This window comes from Sus scrofa, chromosome 4 (assembly GCF_000003025.6).
Source record: "Sus scrofa isolate TJ Tabasco breed Duroc chromosome 4, Sscrofa11.1, whole genome shotgun sequence".
Classification (NCBI taxonomy): domain Eukaryota; kingdom Metazoa; phylum Chordata; class Mammalia; order Artiodactyla; family Suidae; genus Sus; species Sus scrofa.
The window spans coordinates 122,594,286-122,616,765 of NC_010446.5; the positions used below are offsets into that span (position 1 = coordinate 122,594,286).

General features: G+C 42.7%; 1 protein-coding gene across 1 annotated transcript in view; it reads right to left on the minus strand.

Moving 5' to 3' along the window:
- The window catches only part of SLC44A3 (solute carrier family 44 member 3), a 93,726-nt gene that overhangs the window by 66,364 nt on the left and 4,882 nt on the right, over positions 1-22,480 (minus strand). Inside the window, exons 4-7 of the mRNA XM_021090183.1 lie at positions 21,617-21,757; positions 20,319-20,411; positions 2,882-3,042; positions 257-346 (exon numbers count right to left, since the gene is read on the minus strand). Coding sequence (XP_020945842.1) covers positions 257-346; positions 2,882-3,042; positions 20,319-20,411; positions 21,617-21,757 — 485 coding nt within the window. The remainder of the gene's footprint in view (positions 1-256; positions 347-2,881; positions 3,043-20,318; positions 20,412-21,616; positions 21,758-22,480) is intronic.

Sequence of the window (22,480 nt, forward strand, 5' to 3'; positions counted from 1 at the left end):
TCAACCAGGCGGGTGCATCTGAGGCAGCCTAGTGCAGAAGAGACAACAGGCTGGGCGCGCGCTTTGCTCTTACCTGTGAGGCAGAAGCAAGCCCATGTCCTCTGGGCCCGAGTCGCCTCATCTATGAAATGAAGGAGGTGGACGAGAGGCTCCCCAAGACCTCACGGAGCTCAAAAAGTCCAACTCTTAAGTTCTACACTGAGTGGAAAGGCTTCTCCTTTAATCGAGAAGAAAGCAATCAAATGGAAAGACTTACACAGCAATCCCGAAACAACCAGGGCGATGAAAATGTGAACCAGGAGGGTGCTGACGAGTCGGAAGGTGAACACGAGGGCCAAAGACAAGGCTGGAAACGTAAGCAAAACATATACATTCTAACAACCGCCAAGGCGCGAGGGTAGCGATGACGGGGCTGTAATGACTAAACCGTCCAAAAGGGGGCGGGCTGAGGATTTTCTTGGATCCTAAGTATCCTGCACGTCCACCACACGAAATAACAAGACGTCCCAGGCCACTCTCTGAAGCAGATACAAGTTCAGTCGGCTAGAGGAAGCCTCTTTCTGGAAGTGCTAGAATTCTTCTTGAATTAGAAAAAAAACGAGGGGGAGTTCCCGTCATGGCGCAGTGGTTAACGAATCCGACTAGGAACCATGAGGTTGCGGGTTCGGTCCCTGCCCTTGCTCAGTGGGTTAACGATCTGGCGTTGCCGTGAGCTGTGGTGTAGGCTGCAGACGCGGCTCGGATCCCGCGTTGCTGTGGCTCTGGCGTAGGCCAGTGGCTACAGCTCCGATTCGACCCCTAGCCTGGGAACCTCCATATGCCGCGGGAGTGGCCCAAGAAATAGCAACAACAACAACAACAACAACAAAAAAAGACAAAAAAAAAAAAAAAAAAAAAAAGAAAAAAACCGAGGAAGTTCCCGTCGTGGCGCAGTGGTTAACGAATCCAACTAGGAACCATGAGGTTGCGGGATCGGTCCCTGCCCTTGCTCAGTGGGTTAACGATCTGGCATTGCCGTGAGCTGTGGTGTAGGCTGCAGACGCGGCTCGGATCCCGCGTTGCTGTGGCTCTGGCGTAGGCCGGTGGCTACAGCTCCGATTCAACCCCTAGCCTGGGAACCTTCATATGCTGCGGGAGCGGCCCAAGAAATAGCAAAAAGACAAAAAAAAAGAAAAAAAACGAAAGCAGGTATTATTCCCTAATACCCTAAACTTTTTTCTTTTAATTTCAAATGAACCTTTTAAAGTTCTTTTTTTTAAAAAATCAAACTCTTTTGATTTCATACCAAGCTTATGTAACGCTCTAACTTTGTGTCCTAGATAGTCTTATTAAATATGAAAGATGAATGCTTTCTAAAAACGAAAACATTGGCGTTCCTGTTGTGGCTCGGCAGAAATGAATCTGACTAGCATCCATGACAAGGCAGGTTTGATCCCGGCCTTTCTCAGTGGGTTAAGGATCTGTGCTTGTTGTGAGCTGTGGTATATAGGTTGCAGACGCAGCTCAGATCTGGCATTGTTGTGGCTGTGGTGTAGGCCAGCGGCTACAGCTCTGATTTGACCCCTAGCCTGGAAGCTCCATATGCTGCGGGTGCAGCCCTAAAAAGACAGAAAAAAAAAAAAAAAAAAAAAGAAAGAAAGAAAAGAAAACATTAAGATTCTAACTATATGATAAACTGTATACATAAAAATGTGCATATTATTTTCCAGTTGGGGGGGCAGTTGAACTTATGAGTTCATGCTAAGGATTTCAGGAATTTATGAATACTATTTTATTTTCTTCTAAATAAGAATCCAGGGTTACATAGAGATATTTCAGTGCAGTGGTTAAGAACATGGGTTTGGAATCAAACAGGTCTGGGCTGTGTCTTCGCTCTGTCACCTGCACTAGGCATGTGACCTTGGCCAAGCCTCAGGCCTCTCTAAGCCTCAGTTTCCTCTCCTACAAATGACGATAGGATTCTGTTGAGGTTTAATGAGTTAAGCGCAAGCACAGTGCCTGGCACATTTGGGTCATGAGAAGTCCAGAAGTTACATGACGATGGCTAGTTAAGCATCCCAAGCACTCAAGGATTGGTGACCTTTGGGTAAGGAAATTATGGAAAACTCAGTTTGTAAACTGGCAAAATTGTGTTAACGGCTGATCAAAGGGTTCCAACCAAGAGGTTGGGAGGCAGCCCCTGTAAACACCGGTGGTAAACGGCAGGCCACGACTCTTGCCGACAGCAGTGGAGAGCACTAACTTGTTCAAAGGGGAGGTTGACTCTTCAAGAGGCTCACTGGGCTGAAGCAGCAAATGGGAAGTCAAATGGTCCTGAGCAGGTGGGGGGCTGCTTCCAGAAAGGCCTGAAAGAGGCACCATCCAGCTGAAGGCCTTGACCCGCTTACAACCCAGCAGGCCTGTTTCCAGGAGGAGCTGGATGCATCAGGCCACTGCTCTCTGAATCTGTTTCACATGGATGCACACCCCTCCTCCCCTGCTCACTGAGCAGCCTTCTGATGTAGCTTGCCTCTGGGAAGAGGGCACACTGGCCAGAGGACCTGTGTGTCTGGTCCCTCCGACAGAGGTTTCATGGCCAGGCCACAAGCTGGAAATCTGCTTTGCACATGCAGCCTTGTGCAGAGCTGGAAGCAGGACTTGGAATGACATGGTCACTACACCAGGGGGACCCCTGCCTATGAGGCCTCTTGGCAGAGAGCCAGCTGGTCTCCCCCACTCTTGTGCCCCCACCCCTACTCGAACCTAAAACTCGAGAATACCTATAAGGTAAACATAAAAGGGGATTTTATATTTAGGTCAAGAGGCTAATTTTCATTGCACAACATTCGTAAGTGACGGAAACTTTGGGAAAATCACTGAAATAAAATTAATTGAAAATTACCGAATGCGAGGATACAGAGGCCGAGGATGGTGTCTCTTCCTGACATTATTCCACTTAGGATTCGGTGGAGGGTGTCAGCATCATTGATCAAAACAGATGCAAACAGGGAATAGCACTCAGGCGTTTGAGGGACGCATCGGTTAAACAAGGGAAAAGACTTGCTAAAAATAAAAGAATAAGTGACAGAGATGTTTAATTACTTATCTTAAAAAAGGCTCATTTAAAATTCTCAGTGACCAAAACAGCATCGGATCTGCCGTAATAAAAACAGCTTTAGCATCCTGCGTGCAGAGCGCACCTCCGAAAGCCAGGCATCGCGCTGCCGCAGTGTTCAGCGGACGCCTGGGCGGGAAACTGATGATGGGGACCCATGGCGACCAGAATCCCCAAGCTGACGAGTCACATTTCTGACGCTCGTGTCTTGGCCCTTCTTAGATACAAACGACCAAGTGCAACACAAGGAACGCATTTCTCTAAGAACTGTCAGAGCCATAGCCTGGCTCAATCGGAAGCCATCCTAACGAAGCCACCAGCTTTATTCTCTCCTCTGGAGGACAGATAAGGCTTGAGGTTGTGCTATGGACAGAGTGAGGGCTTGAGAAATGGGTGATAAGTGGATGAAGGAGGCTGGGGTTGATAATGACCTTGGGTCGCTGGGACAGCGGACCTTTGCCAGCCAGGTCCCTTCCTGAAATGTAAAACTGCTCAGGAAGGTTCATCGTAATAAGTGAAGCCACCAACGCTTTCACGGGGTCCTGCTCTTTCCTTCTGCGGGCCCCAAACCGTGGAAATAATCCTGACCCAAGACGTGCCCAATTATCTGACGACTTGCTGAAACATCAGGCCGTCCCCAAACTACGCTGCCAGGAAGGAAACATGGCTTCCGGAACCCGGGGAGCAGCTCAACCCAGAACAGAGGAGGATCTTTCTCGGGAGTCCCCGTGGCACAGCAGTGGTCCCTGAGTCGCTCAAGACTGATTCAAGTACAATCGAACCCTTGTTTTTATAAATTAAGAAAACTGAAGTTCGGATACATTCACGTGGCTCAGATTCCAAAAGGTACAATAGCATAAACTGTGAGAAAGGGCCTTTTCTTCTTCTTGAGGCACCAAATTACATTTTCCCATAAGCAATTATTTCAGTTTCTTGTATATCATTCGAGAGATATTTTTAGCATATATGAATATAATACAGAATTTAAATGGGAGTCTGTGGCTAAGGCTCAAAGACAATAAAAAATTATATTCTCAAAAGAGATTTATGGTGCAGGGCCGGGCCCCACCATGCAGGGCTCATCAAAAAAGAGGTAAGAGAAACTTAAGCCCCTCACCCACATGAATGTAAGAGTGTGGGAAGATGGAGATGAGGAGAGTGTTTCGAGAAATAAACTTTTAATTTCAGAATAACTTTAGTGTTACTCAACAAATGCAAAGAAAGGGAGTTCCTGCCATGGTGCAATGGGTTAAAAATTCGACTGAACCTGACGTGGGTCCCTGCAGAGGTGTGGTACCATCCGTGGCCCAGTCAGTGGGTTGGAGGATCCAGCATTGCCATGGCTGTGGCGTAGGTTATAGCTGTGGCTGGCATTCAGCCCCTGGCCCGGGAACTTCATACGCCATGGGTGCAGCCATAAAATTAAAAGAAAATTCCAAAGATGGTACAGAGAGTTCCCATGAACTTCCATGCACCTCTGCCTGATGTTAACCTCTGCCAGAACCACGGTGCATTTGTGAAAATTAAGCGATTGACATTGATGCTAGACTAGGAGCTGAACGAGCGTCTTCCCTGGGAAGTCACCACTTCCCACTAATTCCTTTCTGTGTTCCAGGATCCCATGCTGCGCTTATGTGTTGGGTCTCTCTTGGTCTGTCATGGTGGCCGAGTTTTTCCTCGGTTCAAATGCCACTGACGCTTTTGAAGGTTCATGGGCAGGTATTTTATAAAACGTCTCTCGAGTTGTAGAACGACCCTCACATTTTCTCATGACCCTTGATGGGATCCGAGGAAGAACAACTCAGAAGGAATCGCTGTTCCCGGCTGATCCCATCAGCGGACAGGAGGGCAGCCATGACACCACGGCCCACGTGGACCTCCGACCTCCATCGCTGGGCGAAGGTGCTTGGTAATTGCCCTGTTTCTCCACTAGGAGGCTGCTAGTCTTCTCTCTCTACATTCCTTTTTAGAAGTGAGTCCCTCAGTCCAGCCCACTCTCAGTGGGAGGGAAATGAAGCTCCATCTTCTGGAGGAGAAATATTTACACACATTATCTGAGATGATAATGTCCACAAAGTCTAAAGCATCTACTAGGTGTCCTTTTAAAGAAAAAGACTGCAGACCTTCATTTAAAGAAATTCTTCACATGTTCTGGATTTAAGCATGTGTCATATATGAGTACTATGAATATCTTCTCCAAATCTATTGCGCTTTTGGGGCATTTTAAAATAGTGTCTTTTGAAAAAAATTGTTTGTTTGTTTTTAGGGCTGCACCTGCAACATATGTTAAGTTCCCAGGCTCGGGGTCAAATCAGAGCTGCAGCTGCCAGGCTTCACCACAGCCACAGGAACGCAGGATCTGAGCAGCATCTGTGACCTACACCATAGCGCACGGCAAGGCGGGATCCTTAACCCATGGAGCAAGGACAGGGATTGAACCTGCGCCCTCATGGATACTAGCCGGGTTTGTTGAGCCATGACGGGAACTCCTAAATAGTGTCTTTACATGAATAGATGTTTTTAATTTTGAGAAAATCCAATGTATCATTTTTTCTTTTATGCATAGTGCTTTGGGTGTCCTCTCAAAGAAATCTTTGCCTACTTCAAGGTGGTAAAGATAGCCTTCCATTTTTCTTCTAGAAACTTTACAATTTTAGCTTCTTATGTTTACGTCTAAAATCTATCTCAAGTTAGTTTTTGTGTGTGGTATAAGAGTCCTTCTACAAAATGACCAAGTCATTCCCCCCCGCCCATGTCTTTCCACTTATTTTAGCACCATTTGTTGAAAAGACTTCTTTTCCCTATACAATTGCCTTGCCACTTTCATTTAAAAAAATCACTTGACAAGAGTTCCTGCTGCAGCTCGGCAGGTTATAAACCCGACTAGTATCCATGAGGATATGTGTTTGATCTCTGGCCTCGCCCAGTGGGTTAAGGATCCAGTGTTGCCCTGAGCTATGGTGTAGCTCACAGACGCTGCTTGGATCCTGTGTTGCTGTGGCTGTGGTGTAGGCTGGCAGCTGTAGCTCCAATTTGACCCCTAGCCTGGGAACTTCCACATGCTGCAGGTGCAGCCCTAAAAAGAAAAAAAAAAAAAAAAAAATCAACTGATCATATGTTGCTCCACTTCTGGGCTCTCTATTCTGATCCATTTGTCTATTTGTTTATCATTCCAATACACACTGTATTCATCAATGTAACTTCATAATAATTTTGGAAACAGGTGGTATGAGCTCTCTGACTTTGTTCTTTATAAAAAATTTTTTTTGTGAACCTAGGTCTTTAGATTTTCTATATTTTCTGCAAAAATTATATTGGGGTGCTGTGTTGAATCTATAAAATAATCGGGGGAGAAGTAACATCTTAACAACATTAAAACTCCCAATTTGCTAATAAGGTATATTTCTCTACTAATTTGGGTGTGTTTTAATTTCCCTCAGCAATGTCTTGATAGTGCTGACCATGGACTTAAAATTATTTCCTAATTGTTTGCTGCTAATATACAGAGAGGCAGTGTGACTTTGTATTTTGCAAATTTTCTAAATTCACCTAGTAATCATTCTGTAGACTCCTTTGGATTTTCTATGTGAACAATTAGGTCATCTGATAATAAAGTAGATCTGCTTCCTCTTTTCTATTTCTGTTCTTTACTTAATTGCAATCCCTAGGACCTCTATTACAACGTTGGGCAGACGTGGTAGGAGCATATGTCCTTCCCTGGTTTCTAATCTGAGGTGGAAAGCATTCAATAGTTCACCATTAAGTAGAATATTAACTATAGATTTCTCAGAGATGCCCTTTATTAGACTGAGAACATTTCCCGCTATTGCTATTTTGATAGTCTTTTATTTAAAGAAGAGTACAATAGTGTTATATTAAGTGATACATCATAATTTACTTAAGTAGCCCTCTATTGAGATCCATTTAAATTTTTTTTGGTATTGACGGCCATTTACATTGTTTTAATTATTCTGCTGTTATAAATGCTGCAGTGAATAGCTCTGCAAAAATGTCATTTCATACCAGTACAGGTATACCTACACATCAAATTTCTGACTAAAAAGTGATGAGGTAAACCAACTGTAATGGAAAAAACAAAAATTATTAAAAGATTGAAAAAAGTGATGAGGGCATTCCCATTGTGGCTCAGTGGTAACAAACTAAACTACTACCCGTGAGGATGTGGGTTCGATCCTGCACCCCGCTCAGTGGGTTAAGGATCTGGCATTGCCATGAGCTGTGGTGCAGGTTGCAGATGTGGCTTAGATCTGGTGTTGCTGTGGCGGAGGCCGGCAGCTGCAGCTCTGATTCGACCCCTAGCCTGGAAACTCCATATGCTGCACATGCGGCTCTAAAAAGAAAGTGATGAATGGGAATTCCTAAGAATCTGACTGCAGCAGCTTGGGTTGCTGCTGGAGGCACAGATTAGATTCCTGGCCTGGTGCAATGGGTGTAAAGAGCCAGCATTGCTGCAGCTGTGCTGTAGGTCATAGCTGCAGCTCGGATGCAATCCCTGGCCTGGGAACTTCCATATGACATGGATGTGGGCATAAAACTTAAAAAATGTGATGACTGTAGGGAGAGGGTTCAAGACAGCAGAGCAGGAGAATGTGGGGCTAACCTCCCCTGAAAAACACCTCAAAAGCACATTTACATGTGGAACAATTCTCATGGAAAACTAAGGAAACTGGCAGAACTCCTGTGCCACCAAAGCTGCAAGAAAGATCTCCATGTAAGTGGGTGGGATGAAAAAAAATGCATGAGGTTGGGACTTGGCCCCTGAGAGGGATCTGCAAGGAACAGAAGATGTGCACAGGCAAACCCTCACCCGAGGGAGTGAGCTCGGTGAGCCACGATCTGGCCATCCCAGTCCGGGGTCCTGTGTGGAGGAGATAAGCCCTTCTGCCTGATGGGAAATCTGCTGAGACAGACAGGAGGGCTGGAGATGTCTACTCGCAAGGAGTGCGTGTGTGCTGGCTTGCTGACAGTCAAGGCAGAGAGCTGAGCACAGGAAGCCACCGCCTTGCCACACTTCTCAGTCCAAAGTGGGAAAGGCTCTGGCTTGTTCACTCCACACCACCGCCTGGTGAAGGAACTGGGCAAAGGTTCAGTCCAGCTACGCAGAGACAGAGCAGGACATCTCGGATGTGATCCAAGCGATCCATGGAGGCCACTGTCCGTGCATACATGGGGTGGATGGGGCCAGAGGGGTCACTGTCAGCACGTGCACTTGGGCTGGGGCAACAGGAGCACAGGGTGGCAAAGCACTGAATCTTGGGCAGAGAGGCCCTGGGACTTATCTAGCTACACAGAAACAGCCCCGAAGTCTTAGAATGTAGGCTGGGCAGGGGCAGTCATGGTCATTGTCAGTGAACTCAGGAATAGTGGTTTGTCTCCTGGCAAGAGTGCCCTGACTCTTCCCATTTCATACTACAGTTTAGCCCTAGATCTTGGGCAAAATGGTCCTGGAAGAAGACCACCACAGAGGCAGGACAGGTCTCAGGTGGGAATACAGCCACCTCAATTCATGCGGCCACATCTGGTGGCCCAGCCCTAGCCTTGCACAAGATCTAGGGTAAACACAAGGGAGAAAAAAGACCTTGGACTGCTTCTGAGCAAAGCCTGCACAGGCAACATGTAAGTCCTCTGTAATTGCACAACCTCATTTGCTTCAGCAATCACTTCCTTTGGGGCAAGGAATGCACTCAAGGGAAATGACACCCTACTGAACCTGACCCTCAGGGCTTCTAACCCAACAACTGGGGAGCAGACCCTGCCCTGACAGTGCAGTGACAGCCATGGAACATAAAGGAAGCCCCATCTCACATCCTGCATGGGCTCCAGAAATTACAATACCGACCACACCCCCTATCAAGAGGATAATGTCCAGCAAACTCTGTGGAAAGAACTGGCTACTGTCCTTACCTAAACCAGCCCTTCCACCAAAATACTGGACACGCACAATTCACAGAGACATGCTTCCACATAAAAACACTGTCAAAAATCACAGTAGATAACCGTTTCTCCTAAATTCATAGAGAGTTAAGTAAAATGAAAAGGCAGAGGAATGACTCCCAATTAAATGAACAAGAGAAATCCCTTGAAAGAGCAAATAATGAAATAGACCTCTTCAGTCTACTATACTACAAGTTTAAAAAGGTGGTTAGGAGTTCCCGTCATGGCTCAGCGGTTAACGAATCCAACTAGGAACCATGAGGTTGCGGGTTCAATCCCTGGCCCTGCTCAGTGGGTTAAGGATCTGGCGTTGCCGTGAGCTGTGGTGTAGGTTGCAGACGCGGCTCGGATCCCGCGTTGCTGTGGCTCTGGCGTAGGCCGGTGGCTACAGCTCCGATTCCACTCCTAGCCTGGGCATCTCCATATGCCCTGGGAGTGGCCCAAGAAATGGCAAAAAGACCAAAAAAAAAAAAAAAAAAAAGTGGTTAAAAAAACCACACTAATTCTATTAAGAAAGATTATTGAAATAAAGATTGCTGTAAAAAGGAACTAGAAACCATAAAGATGAATCAGTCAAAAATAGACAATTCAATTGCCAAGACAAAAACCAATCTAGAAGCAATGAATAGCAGACTGACACAGAAGAATGAATGTGATCTGTAAGACAGAATAGCGGAAACTAACCCATCAGAACAGGACACCAAAGACAAATGAAAAAAAAAATGAAAGCAACCTATGAGATCTATGGATAATATAAAATGTGCCAACCTATACATAATGGGGGTTCCAGAAGGAAAAAGGGTGTGCGTGTGAAAAAATGTTTAAAGAAATCATGGCTAAAAATTTCCCAAACCTCAAAGGAAGCAGATATCTGGGTACAAGAATCACAGAGGGTCCCAAACAGTATGAATTCAAAAAGACCCACACCATGACAAATCATAATTAAGACGGCAAAAATTAAAGAAATAGAGCATTCTAAAGGCAGCCAGAGAAAAACAAAGTGTCAGTTACAAGAAAACCCCCATAAGGCTATGAATTGATTTTTCTACAGAAACTTTACAGGTCAGAAAGAAGTATCAAGATATAGTCAAAGTCCTGAAAGGGAAAAACCTGCAACCGAGAATACTCTATCCATAAGAACATCATTTAGAATAGAAAGAGAGATAAGGAATTTCTCAGACAAACAAAAACAAAAAGAATCCAGCAATACCAGTACCCTAAAGAAAATATTGAATGGTCTTCTCTAAACAGAAAAGAAGCAAGAATCCAGGAAAGGGAAAATCATAGTAGGAAAGGCAATTAGAAAGACGTATTTAAGATCACTTAAATAAGCCAGTACATAGATTAAAAAACAGTCAGAAAAATTTTAGAAGCAATTATAACTACAATAAATACTAAAAGGAGGAGTTCCCATCGTGACTCAGTGGTTAACGAATCTGACTAGGAACAATGGGGTTGAGGGTTTGATCCCTGGCCTTGTTCAGTGGGTTAAGGATCCAGCATTGCCATGGGCTGTGGTGTGGGTCATAGACGCGGCTTGGATCCGGAGTTGCTGTGGCTCTGGTGTAGGCTGGCAGCTACAGCTCCAATTGGACCCCTAGCCTGGGAACCTCCACATGCCATGAGAGCAGCTCTAGAAAAGGCAAAAAGACAGAAAAAAACATACTAAAAGTATAGGCATGAAAATGTATAAGAGGGCATCAAAAACACAAAGTATGGGGGAGGAGAGTATAAAATGTAGATCTTTTAGAATGCTTTTAAACTCAAATGACTATCAGTTTAAAGCAAGTAGATATAGTTATAGGTAAACATACTTGAACTCCATGGTAACCACAAATCAAAAACATACAATAGACTCAAAAAAACCGAAAAGAAAGGAACTCAAGCATACTACAAAAAAAAATCATCACACCCCAAAAGGAAAAACAAAAAGAAGAAATGAACAAAGAATAATTATAAAAACAATTGCAAAACAAGGATAAAACAGCAATAAGTACCTATCTATCGATTATTACTTTAAATGTCAAGGATCAAATGCTTTGGTCAAAGGACATAGAGCGGTCGATTGGATAAAAAAACAAGAACCTACTATATGCTGCCTACAAGAGACTCACTTCAGGGCAAAAGACACACAGACTGAACATAAGGGGATGGAAAAAGCTATTTCATGCAAATGGAAACAATGAGAAAGCAGAAGTAGCAATACTCATATCAGACAAAATAGTCTTTAAAACAAAGGCCATAGAGAAAGATATTAAATAATGATAAAGGGATCCATATAAGACAATATTACACTTGTTAATAAATACACATCCAATATAGGAGCACCTAAATATAGAAAACAAATACTAATAGACATAAAAGGAGAGGTTAACAATGATACAATAATAGTAGGAGACTTTAACACCCCACTAACATCAATGGACGTCCAGACAGAAAATCATAAGGCAACAGAGGTCCTAAATGACACAACAAACCACCTGGACCTAATTGATATGTATAGGATACTACATTAAAAACAAAACAAAACAAAAACCTCAGAATACACATTCTTTTCAAGCCTACATGGGATGTTGTCTAGGATAGATCATGTACTAGGTCACAATACAAGCTTCAACAAATGTAAGAGGATAGAAATTATTTTAAGCATCTTTTCTGACCACAATGGTATGAAACTAGAAATCAACCACAGAAAGAAAAATAGGAAAGGACTAAACAACATGCTACTAAAAAACCAATAGGTCAATGATGAATCAAAGAAGAAATCAGAAAATACTTCAAGACAAATCGAAATGAAAACAGCCTTTTGAAATCTATGAAATATAGGAAAAGCAGTTCTGAAAAGGAAGTTCATATAAATTCCCCTGCTTTCTTGTTGTTTCTGATACAGGCCTTCCTCAAGAAACAAGAAAAATCTCAAATAAATAACCTAACTCCTAAAGGAATTAGAAAAAGAGGAATTCCCTGGTGGCCTAGCAGTTAAGGATTTGACATTGTCACTGCTGTAGCTTGTTGTTACTGCTGTTGCTTGGGTTTACTCCCTGGTCCAGAAACTTCTGCATGCTATAGGTGCAGCCAAAACAAAACAAAACAAAACAAAAACAAATGAAACCCCAAGTCAGCAGAAATAAGGCAATAATAAGGAAATAAATGAAATAGAGTTTTAAAAAAATAAGAAAGAAAAATAAAACTGGATTTTGGAAAAGGTTAAAAAAAATCAACAAACCTTTAGTCAGGCTCATCAACAAGAAATTGAGAGGACCCAAATAAAATAGGAAATGAAAGAGGAGAAATATAATAACAAGTAACACCACAGAAATACAAAAAATAGTAAGAGAATACTATGAACAGTCATGTGCCTACAAATTGGACAACCTAGAAGAAATGAATATGTTTCTAGAAACATACAGCCTGCCAAAACCCAGTCAAAAAGAAACAGATAATTTGAACAGACTGATCAGTAGAAGTGAAATGGAATCTGTAATAATAATAATTAAAAAAAAAAAACCTCCCTAAAAACAAAAGTCCAAGACTGGACAGCTTCACTAGGAAATTCTACCAGGCATACAATATGTTATTCATAAAGAATAACTTATCCTTAAAAAATTCCCAAACAACTGAAGGAGGGGGACACTCACAAATTTATTTTATGAGGGTACCATCATCTTGATACCAAAACCAAAGATACTACAAGAAAAGAAAATTATAGGCCAATATCTTTGATGAATATAGACATAAAAATCCTCAACGAAACATTAGCAACCCAAATCCAACAATACATAAAAAGAATTGTAACACCACAACCAAGCAGGATTGATCCCAGGGTTGCAAGGATGGTTCAACCGGTGCAAATCAATCAATGTGATACATCACGTTAACAAAAGGAAAGCAAAAACCACATGCTCGCCTCAACAGATGTAGAAAAAGTATTTGACAAAATTCGACATTCATTCATGATAAAAACACTCACCAAAGTGGGTGTATAGGGAACGTATCTCAACATAATAAAAGCCATTTACAACAAATTCACAGCCAACATAATACTTAACAGTAAAATACTAAAAGCCTTCCTGCTAAATTCAGGAACAAGACATGTTGCCCACTCTCAACACTTCTATTCAACATACTATTGGGAGTCTGAGCTATAGCAATCAGACAAGAAAAAAGAAATTAAAGGCACCCAAATTAGAAGGAAAGAGGTAAAATTCACTATTTGCAGATGACATGCTACCCTATATAGAGAACTCTAAAGTCTTCACACAAAAATTGCTAGAAATAATAAATGAATCCAGCAAGGTAGCAAGCAAGATACAAGATTAACATACAGTAATCTGTTGTATTTCTTTGCAATAATAAGGAACTATAAGAAGGAGGAAGTTAAAAAATCACATTTAAAAATTGCATTTAAAAAACCCCCTAGGAATATGGAGTTCCCTTCTTGGCACACCAGAAACAAATCAGACTAGGAACCATGAGGTTGCAGGTTTGACCCCTGGCCTCACTCAGTGGGTTAAGCATCTGGCATTGCCATGAGCTGTGGTGTAGGTCACAGACGTAGCTCGGATCCTGCCTTGCTGTGGCTGTAGCGATTAGACCCCTAGCCTGGGAACCTCCATATGCTACAGGTGCAGCCGTAAAAAAGCAAAAGACAAACAAACAAACAAACCCCAAAAACCCTAGGGATAAACTTAGCCAAAGAGATGAAAGACCTATATATTAAACAGAATAAAACATTGATAAAAGAAACTGAAGATGATTCAAAGAAATAAAAGATATCCCATGCTCTTGGATTAGAAGAATTAATATCATTAAAATGGCCATACTACCCCAAGTAATCTACAGATTTATTGCAATCCTTATCAAATGTCTATGACATTTTCCACAGAACCAGAACAAACAATACTAAAATTTATGGATTTTATCCAAAACCACAGAAGACCCTGAATTGACAAAGCAATCCTTAGAAAAAAGAAAAGCTGAAGGTACGACCCTTTTAGACTTCATGTTATGTTACAAAGCTACAGTAATAAAAATAGCATGGTACTGATATAAAAACAGACTATTCCATAGGTCAACGGAGCAGAATAGAATCCAAAAATAAACTCGTAAGAGTATACAATGGAGAAATGACAATTTCTTCACCAAGCTGTGTTGGAAAAGTTGGACAGCTACATGAAAATCAATGAAATTAGAACACCCACACCATACGCAAAAATAAATGCAAAATGGTTGAAAGACCTAAAAATAAGACATGATACCATAAAACTCCTAGAAGAAAATATAGGCAAAACATTCTTGGACATTAATTATAGCAATATTTTTTTTAAGATCAATTTCCTAAGGCAAAAGAAATGAAAGCACAAAGAAACAAACTGGACCTAATCAAACTTAAAAGCTTTCGCACATAACCAAAAACAAACAGCCTATGAAATGGGAGAAAATATTTGCAAATGATGCAACTGACAAGGCGTTAATATCCAAATTATACAAACAGCTTATAGAACTCAAACAACCCAATCAAAACGTAGGAAGACCTCAAAGACATTTTTCAAAAGAGGTCACATTGATGCCAATAGACACATGAAAAGATGCCCAACATTGCTAATTATTATAAAAATGCAAATGAAAACCACAATTAGGTAGCACTTCACACCAGTCAGAATGGCCATAATCAAAAAGTCTGTAAATAATAAATGTTGCAGAGGGTGTGGAGAAAAGGGAACCCTGTGAAGCATAGGAAATTATATTCAGTGAACACTGTTGGTGGGAATGTAAATGGGTGTAGCCACTACAGAGAACACTATGGAGGTTCCTTAAAAAGTTAAAAACAGAGCTACCATAAGATCCAGCAATTCCGCTCCTGAGCATACATCCATAAAAAATGAAAACTCTAATTCAAACAGATACCTGCACCCCAATGTTAATAGCAGCACTATTTACCATTGCCCAAACACAGTAACAACCCAATGCCCATCAACAGATGACTGGCTTATTAAGATGTGGTGTGTACACACGTACACACACACAAGAATACTATTCAGCCATAAAAAACAATGAAATATTGTCAACATGGAGGAGCCCAGACAACATCATACTTGGTGAAGTCAGTCAGAGAAACACAAATACTACATGGTATCACTTACATGTGGAATCTAAAAAATAATACATATGTATCTATACACAAAACAGAAACAAACTCACAGACATAGGAAACCAATTTATGGTTACCAAGGTGGGGAGGCACCTAAATTTGGAGTTTAGGATTAACAGAGACAAGCTACTGTACATAAAATAAATACACAAGAAGGACTCACTGTATAGCATAGGGAATTATGTTAGTATTTTGTAATAACCTATAATGGAAGACAGTCAGAAAAATAACTTAATCATTATATATCTCCAGAGGTTTAAGTCATGGCTAGAAGCCTTTCTCACGTCCAGGTTATAAAAGAATTCTCCCACAGCTTCTAGTGCTTCCTGGTTTCACTTTATAAATTAAAACCTAATCCATTTGGAATTTATCCATATAAGTCACAAGGTATGGATCCAGCTTTTCCCCCTGAAGCACCACCTAGCTCTTCCAACACCACCTGTTGAATAGTCTTTTTGTCACTGATTTGAGGAGCCAATTTTTAAATTATATACCAAAATCAGAATTTGGGCCTGTTCCTGGATTATCTACTTATCTTTTACAGATTTTTCTATATATGAACTAGTACTACAGTATTTTAATTATTAAATGTTATATTTTAAAAACTGGAAGGGCTGGTTTTCCTCATTGTTTCAATTTTTTCTTGGCCCTTAACATTTTTTTTTCCTTATAATTTTTTTATTTTTAGGGCCACACCGGCGGCATGTGGAAGTTCCCAGGCTAGCAGTTGAATTGGAGCTGCAGCTGCTGGTCTGCGCTAAAGCCAGAGCAACGTAGGATCGGAGCACGTGTGCGACCTATGTCACAGCTCACAGCAACACTGGATCCTTTAGCCACTGAGCAAGGCCAGGGATCGAACCCTCATCCTCATGCATACCAGTCAGGTTCACTGGTGCTGAGCCACAATGGGAACTCCACTTAAAAAATTTTAAATCAGCTTGTCGAGTTACTAAAAAAATGCTGTTGTTATTTTTATTGTAATCATGATAAACCTATGGCTCAATTTAGACAGAAATAACATCTTAATAATGCAGGGAGAAGTGATGCCTTTATAATGTTGAGTCATACATTGTATGTCAAGAAGTCTGTGTTAAAGCTTGCTTCATACTTCAGAAATGTATTAAAGTTTTCTTCCTGTGGTTCTTGTACATTTCTTTTAATTTATTTTTAGGCACTTTTGTCGTTTTGTATGTACTTTTTCTTGCCATGGTAAAAGGAGTCTTTTAAAAAACATACAAATGCTACAGATTTCAGTATATTAATCTTGTTCCCTGACACCTAAGTTTTCTTAACATTTGTAGTTTTTCAGTTAATTTTCTTATCACCTACAGAGTAGTAATTTTACCTGTTGCTTTCCAATTTTTTTTTTTTTTTTTCCTTTTCTAGGGCTGCTCCCATGGCATATGGACATTCCCAGGCTACAGGTCTAATCAGAGCTACAGCTGCCAGCCTACACCAGAGCCACGGCAACATGTGATCCGAGCCACATCTGTGACCTTAACCCACTGAGCGAGGACAGGGATCGAACCCACAGCCCCATGGTTCCTAGTTGGATTTGTTAACCACTGCGCCACGAACTCCCTGTCGCTTTCCAATTTTTAAACATCGCATTTCTTGTTCGTTTTTACCACGAAATGGTCTTAACACTGAAGAATCTAAATTGTTTTCAAAGAAAATGCTTTTTGGACTTTCATTTAGTGTTTCTGTGAAACAGAGTCAGATATAGACTTAGTGTCATTTTATTTGTTTCTTCTGCCCAAACACAATTCTCTGTTAAGACCGTAATTTTGCCAACATAGTTTGTTAGATACAGCGATTTTTAGGCATTTAATTTCCCTGAGCTGGGAATTAAAGCATGACCCATCTTAGCCCAGAGTGTGGTGGAGAGAGGAGGCGACCAGCTAGCCACCCACGGGCTGCGTGTGCTTCTACTGGCCACAGATTGCGGTTTCTCCCCCACTTCTGCTTTCGTCTCCCCCAGCAAAGCCATTCAACTTTACAGGAAGTAATTTGGAGAGCTGACTATATATCTGGATGACCCTACATACTAAATATATTCAAACGATGCAGTGACATGCACGGGGCAGCTAGAACTAGAATTCACTGGGGGGAGAAAACTCAAGCTTTTCAGATTTTAAATACATGGAGGACTCAAAACACAATATTACATTGAACAAGGAAAGGAAAAAGATATGCTTGCTTGTTATCTTCTGCAGTGTTTTTTCACTGCATTTAGAAGCCCATTCCTAGGTACACAAACCTTCTTGATATTCAGTCGTTGCTTTAAAAGGGTATGTTATACCCCACGTGGTCAACCCCCAAAGAAGAAACAACTGCTTTAGTCAAAAAGAGGTATTTAGAAAATGTCCTTTGGCTGTATAGCCACACTTCTCATGTTTTCAAGCTTTTCACTCTTGGCACTGCTCTTCCATGATAAATATGATAATTTCCATCTTAAAACAAATGCTTGCTTGTGTAGGGAAAGGAAACAGAGCCCTTGAGGCTATTTCTATCTCCCTGACTGCATCCAAGAAAAACCAGTCAATCCGCAGTTTTGTCTTCACTTGAAAAGTTGGTGTTGGAAAGGCCTCCGTTGAGGGATGAAAGGACTGGGGTTGGCGGGAGAGGAGAAAAGATGGTGACACACGGGAAAGGACTGTGCCTGCGGCCTGGTGGGAGCCTAAAGAGGCCGTCTGCCGGGCAGGACAAAACCATCAAAGCCTTGACTCTTTGTCTGGGGTTACAAACAAATAGAGGCACTGCTTGGGTCTGAATGCCAGCTCTGCTGCTGTGCACCCTTAACCTGCTCCCGCATCAGCTCTCGCAGCAGTAAAGTAGGGATAAGACGGTATCTACCACACAGAGATTTTATAAGGTCGGAATAAATTAAGAGGTGTCAAGAGCTTAGAAAAGTACCTGGCAAGGATCAGAGCTCAAGAGATGTCTGCCAGTATCGTCATCGACATGCAGACACCAGCTTCCCCTGAACTACAGTTACCGTGCCCTTTATGGCAAGAGAAGAGTTGATCCAACTCTGGTTAAATTACCACGGCCTTACAAATTCTACTCTCTTTCAATTGCTTCTGCAGGCCCAGTCACAGTGTTCTTTTTAAAAATCCTGCTCAGAAGACAAAGGCAGCATGACCTCACTTATATGTGGAGTCTACCAGAGTCCATCTCACAGAAGCAGAGAACAGAGTGGTCGTGGATTCGGGGGAAGAGGGAAATGGGGAGATGCTGCTCAAAGAGCAAAAACGTTAAAAAAAAAAATCTCTTCTCCACATGTCGAATAATTTTCAAGTTTCTAACTCATTTTAGGTTTTTTTTTTTTTTTCCTGGAATTAGTTATGTTTCACTGAGACATGTTTATAACATCTAACAAAAATCAAAAATTTAAAAATAAGATAAAGAAAAATGGTATGGTATTCTCCTTTGGACAGAATTCTCTCTTCAATTACTTACAACACAAAGTATTTATTTCAGAAAAGAAGTATAGGAGGATGGTTATAGTCTTTCCTTTTTTGGTTTTTTTTGTGGTTTTTTTTTTTTTGTTTGTTTGTTTGTTTTTTTAGGGCTGCACCTGCAGCATATGGAAGTTCCTAGGCTAGGGGTCTAATCAGAGCTGTGGCTGCTGGCCTATAACACAGCCACAGTTACGCCAGATCCAAGCCGCGTCTGTGGCCTACACCACAGCTCATGGTAATGCCGGATCTTTAACCCACTGAGTAAGGCCAGGGATCGAACCCGCATCCTCATGGATATTAGGTTCATTACCACTGAGCCACAACAGGAACTCCTATTCTTCCTTCTATTCTGTTAAAATCTACCCTTTTTTTTTTTTAGCACCTGCTATCTCAGCATTTTTCAAGTTGCATTTGCAACCCGTTAGAAGATTATGAAATACTCTTTAAGAAAGTGAAATAGAATAGGAACTATTACTGTGAATCATACGCAGTAAGGAGAAGTCTTGTTTTCGAGACTTTTATTTCTGTTCGATACAAATAAGCATGTACGAAGGTATGTGTGTCCTGGGGCTGTGACGTGACACCTTTCTCACTTTCTTCAAGTGTGATGAACATTTACTAGGGAGCTGGCATGATGCCTTGCTTCTACTTACATTGTCATGATCTCAGAGGGATTTTGCGTAGCGGTCTCATTCACTGTAAACATACCTAAACTTTCCAAAAGAGTGGTAATGCAAACAAACAAACAAAAAACCCAGGTTCTTCTTGAGGACACCTCAGCATCCTAATGGTGGCCATGGTTATTAATTATATTTCCCCCTTTTGCCTTCTCAGTGGCTCCCACAAAAGCCATTTACCACGACAGTGCAACTACTGACTATTACAGCTTTGATTATTAGGGGCCTCCTCGGTGCCAGGTACTGCCCTGCTTGATGGGGATGAATGAGACCCTGAGAGCAGTTCGCTGCATGGCTTTCTTGAGAAAAGACTTGTTTTCTATTCTCATCGAGAAGAAAGCAGTGGTGGCCCCTTGGCCTTGCCCACCAAGGCCAGTTTCTTACGGAGAAACGCAGAGCTCTAAAAACTCACAGTGTCTGGTTGCAAGAAAATGTGATTCTTACTGCGTCATAGAGCGTTGGAATAGAAAAAACACACTCCAACTATTTTATAAAACAATTCAGAGGGTTCTCTCATGGCGCAGAGGGTTCAAGATCCAGCGCTGTCACTGCAGCAGCCTGGGTCGCTGCTGCGGCACGGGTTCGATCCCTGGCCTGGGAACGTCCACACGCTGCAGGTGTGGCCAAAAAATGCAACCCTCCCAAAACAAAATCATTCATTTGGTAATAATTCCCATATGACCTTTTGCCATTTCAGGGGCTGTCGTTGGAAGACTATGTGTATCTTTACTGATGATTGTGTTTTCTCTTATTAGCCTGGTTCCTAATCCCTCATCCTAAACCAGTATGGATATTCACAAGTTCACAAGTCCCTCCTTGCTTATCCCTGGCCTGCTGCAAACTGTAAGCCCCCCGCAGGCAGGGCTCTACTGGAGATCTCCTCTGTGCCGCTTCCCACGATACCCAGAAGAGTAGCACCTTCCCGCCGAGTACCCGGTAACATTTGTCAATGGATAAAAATGTACGGAAGCTTTTACCTTGGAGGAACTGGCAGCTTGGGGCACAGGGAGTCTGCATTTGGATTCTGGGTGTAGTTGAAGGAATTCAAGCTATAAACACACAGGAAGACCCTGGAAGCAGAAGACACACAGGCTGTACTGTACCATCTTCCTACGTTGTATTTATCTTTCTAGCAGAGCCAATAAGAAACCATAATCATGGGAGTTCCTGTCGTGGCTCAGTGGAAACAAATCTGACTAGTATCCATCAGGACACAGGTTCGATCCCTGGCCTTGCTCAGTGGGTTAAGGATCTGGCATTACCGTGAGCTGTGGTGTAGGTCACAGAGAAGGCTTGGATCCCGTGTTTCTGTGGCTGTGGTGTAGGCTGGGGGCTGCAACTCTGATTTGACCCCTAGCCTAGGAACTTCCATATGCCAAGGGTGTGGCATTAAAAAGACAGGAAAAAAAAAAAAAAGAGAGAGAGAAAGAAAAAAGAAAACCATCATCATTTAACCAAACTGGGAAAAAAACCAAATCAATCACTGATTTAGAAAACAGGTCTCTAACGGGGTGACTTAAAGACAAAAAGAATAAGCATCTCAATCTGAGATTTAGGTCTTTCTCTTTCACTCTCTCTCCCAAACCCCAAATCCCAAACTGAATGTTATATGATTGGCTCTAAAAGGATTTGAAGGTTATTTGAAGATGATTTATTATACAGGTTGGATATTTTTAACCCAGTCTTTTAAATAATTTTTTAAAAATCCAGCACCCCATTTCATAGGCAGATGAAATTTGCAGAGGGGTGCCTCAAATCTCTTTTACCTTCCTTTGCTTGCTTAATCTTTATAACATCAATCTGAAAAGCGGGCTCGGAGCACGGTACTTCAGTTACCAAATGCTTTTGGAACTTAAGCCTCTCCCACTGGTCACAGAAAGCATCCACGGCCCAAACATTTAACGAAAGAACAGACCTGCTGGCAATTCGACCCAAAGCCTGTGGGCGCCTCTCGGGGGCTGGACAGACCCCGTGCGCCCAGCTCTCTGCCCTCCACCTGACCCCGCCTTCGGGCCGAAACGTCTGCGGTCTGCTCCCCCCTCTCCCTTGCAGGCCCTGGCAGTGAGCAGAGAACAGCTAGGGTTTCTGATGAATTCCAGATAAACCTGAATGAAACTGAACGAGCTCAGGGGAAACTGTGCACGGCCTTTTCCACACGAGCCAAGGCAGCCAGGAGGAAGGACGATCTCCCGCCTTGCAGAAGAAGCAAGGTCAGGGCACGTTAGCCCATCCAGGTGAGCACAGGTGCCCCGCTGGGGTGCCTGGCCCTCGGTACCCACCACTGGTGTTCGCAAAGAGCTGGACCTCTTCCAGGGTGTTGAGCTGCTCTTCAGGACAGCTGGACACGCAGAGGACAATGGATCCGAGCCTCATGTCTCTGACCTCCAGGTTGCAGGAATTCATAAAAAACACGTGTCTAGCAGACAGACGAAACGGAAGAAGGTGGTAGCACATTTCTTGTACTTTTTTTTCTTTGGCCTCACCCATGGCATGTGGAAGTTCCTGGGCCAGGAATTGAACCCCTGCCACAGCAGCAACCTGAGCTGCTGCAGTGACCACGCTGGATCCTTAACCCACTGGGCCACAGGGAACGTCTGTCCTTGCGTTTAATCGGGGGCCTTAAACAATATCCACATGCCACCAAATGTGAAAATAATTAAGGCAAACTTTCATAATCAAATCCTCAGCATAATTTAACATGCACTATGGCTACCTGGGGTCATCAGCGGGGTTGTGCAGTTTGGGAGCCATACTCGAATCTTAACAAAACTTCCCTGTTCCAGATTTAGCATTTTCTGGGGTGTTGATGTGAAGTGGCCTTAGGTAGGACACTGACATTGTTGCGCTGCCGTCACCAGCATCCGCCCCGGAACTTCTCACCTCTGGGCCCAGGTAATAGTAACTCGGCACCCTGCCTGGCAGCTGAATCTCAGCTGTCTGCCTGCATGAATCTGACCACACTCCAGATGCCCCATGTCAGTGGGGTCACAAAACATTTTTCTTTTTGTGACTGGCTTTTTTTTCACTAAATAAATCCTCACTTATGGAATTCCGTCGTGGCACAGTGGTTAACGAATCGACTAGGAACCATGAGGTTGCGGGTTCGATCCCTGCCTTGCTCAGTGGGTTAACGATCCGG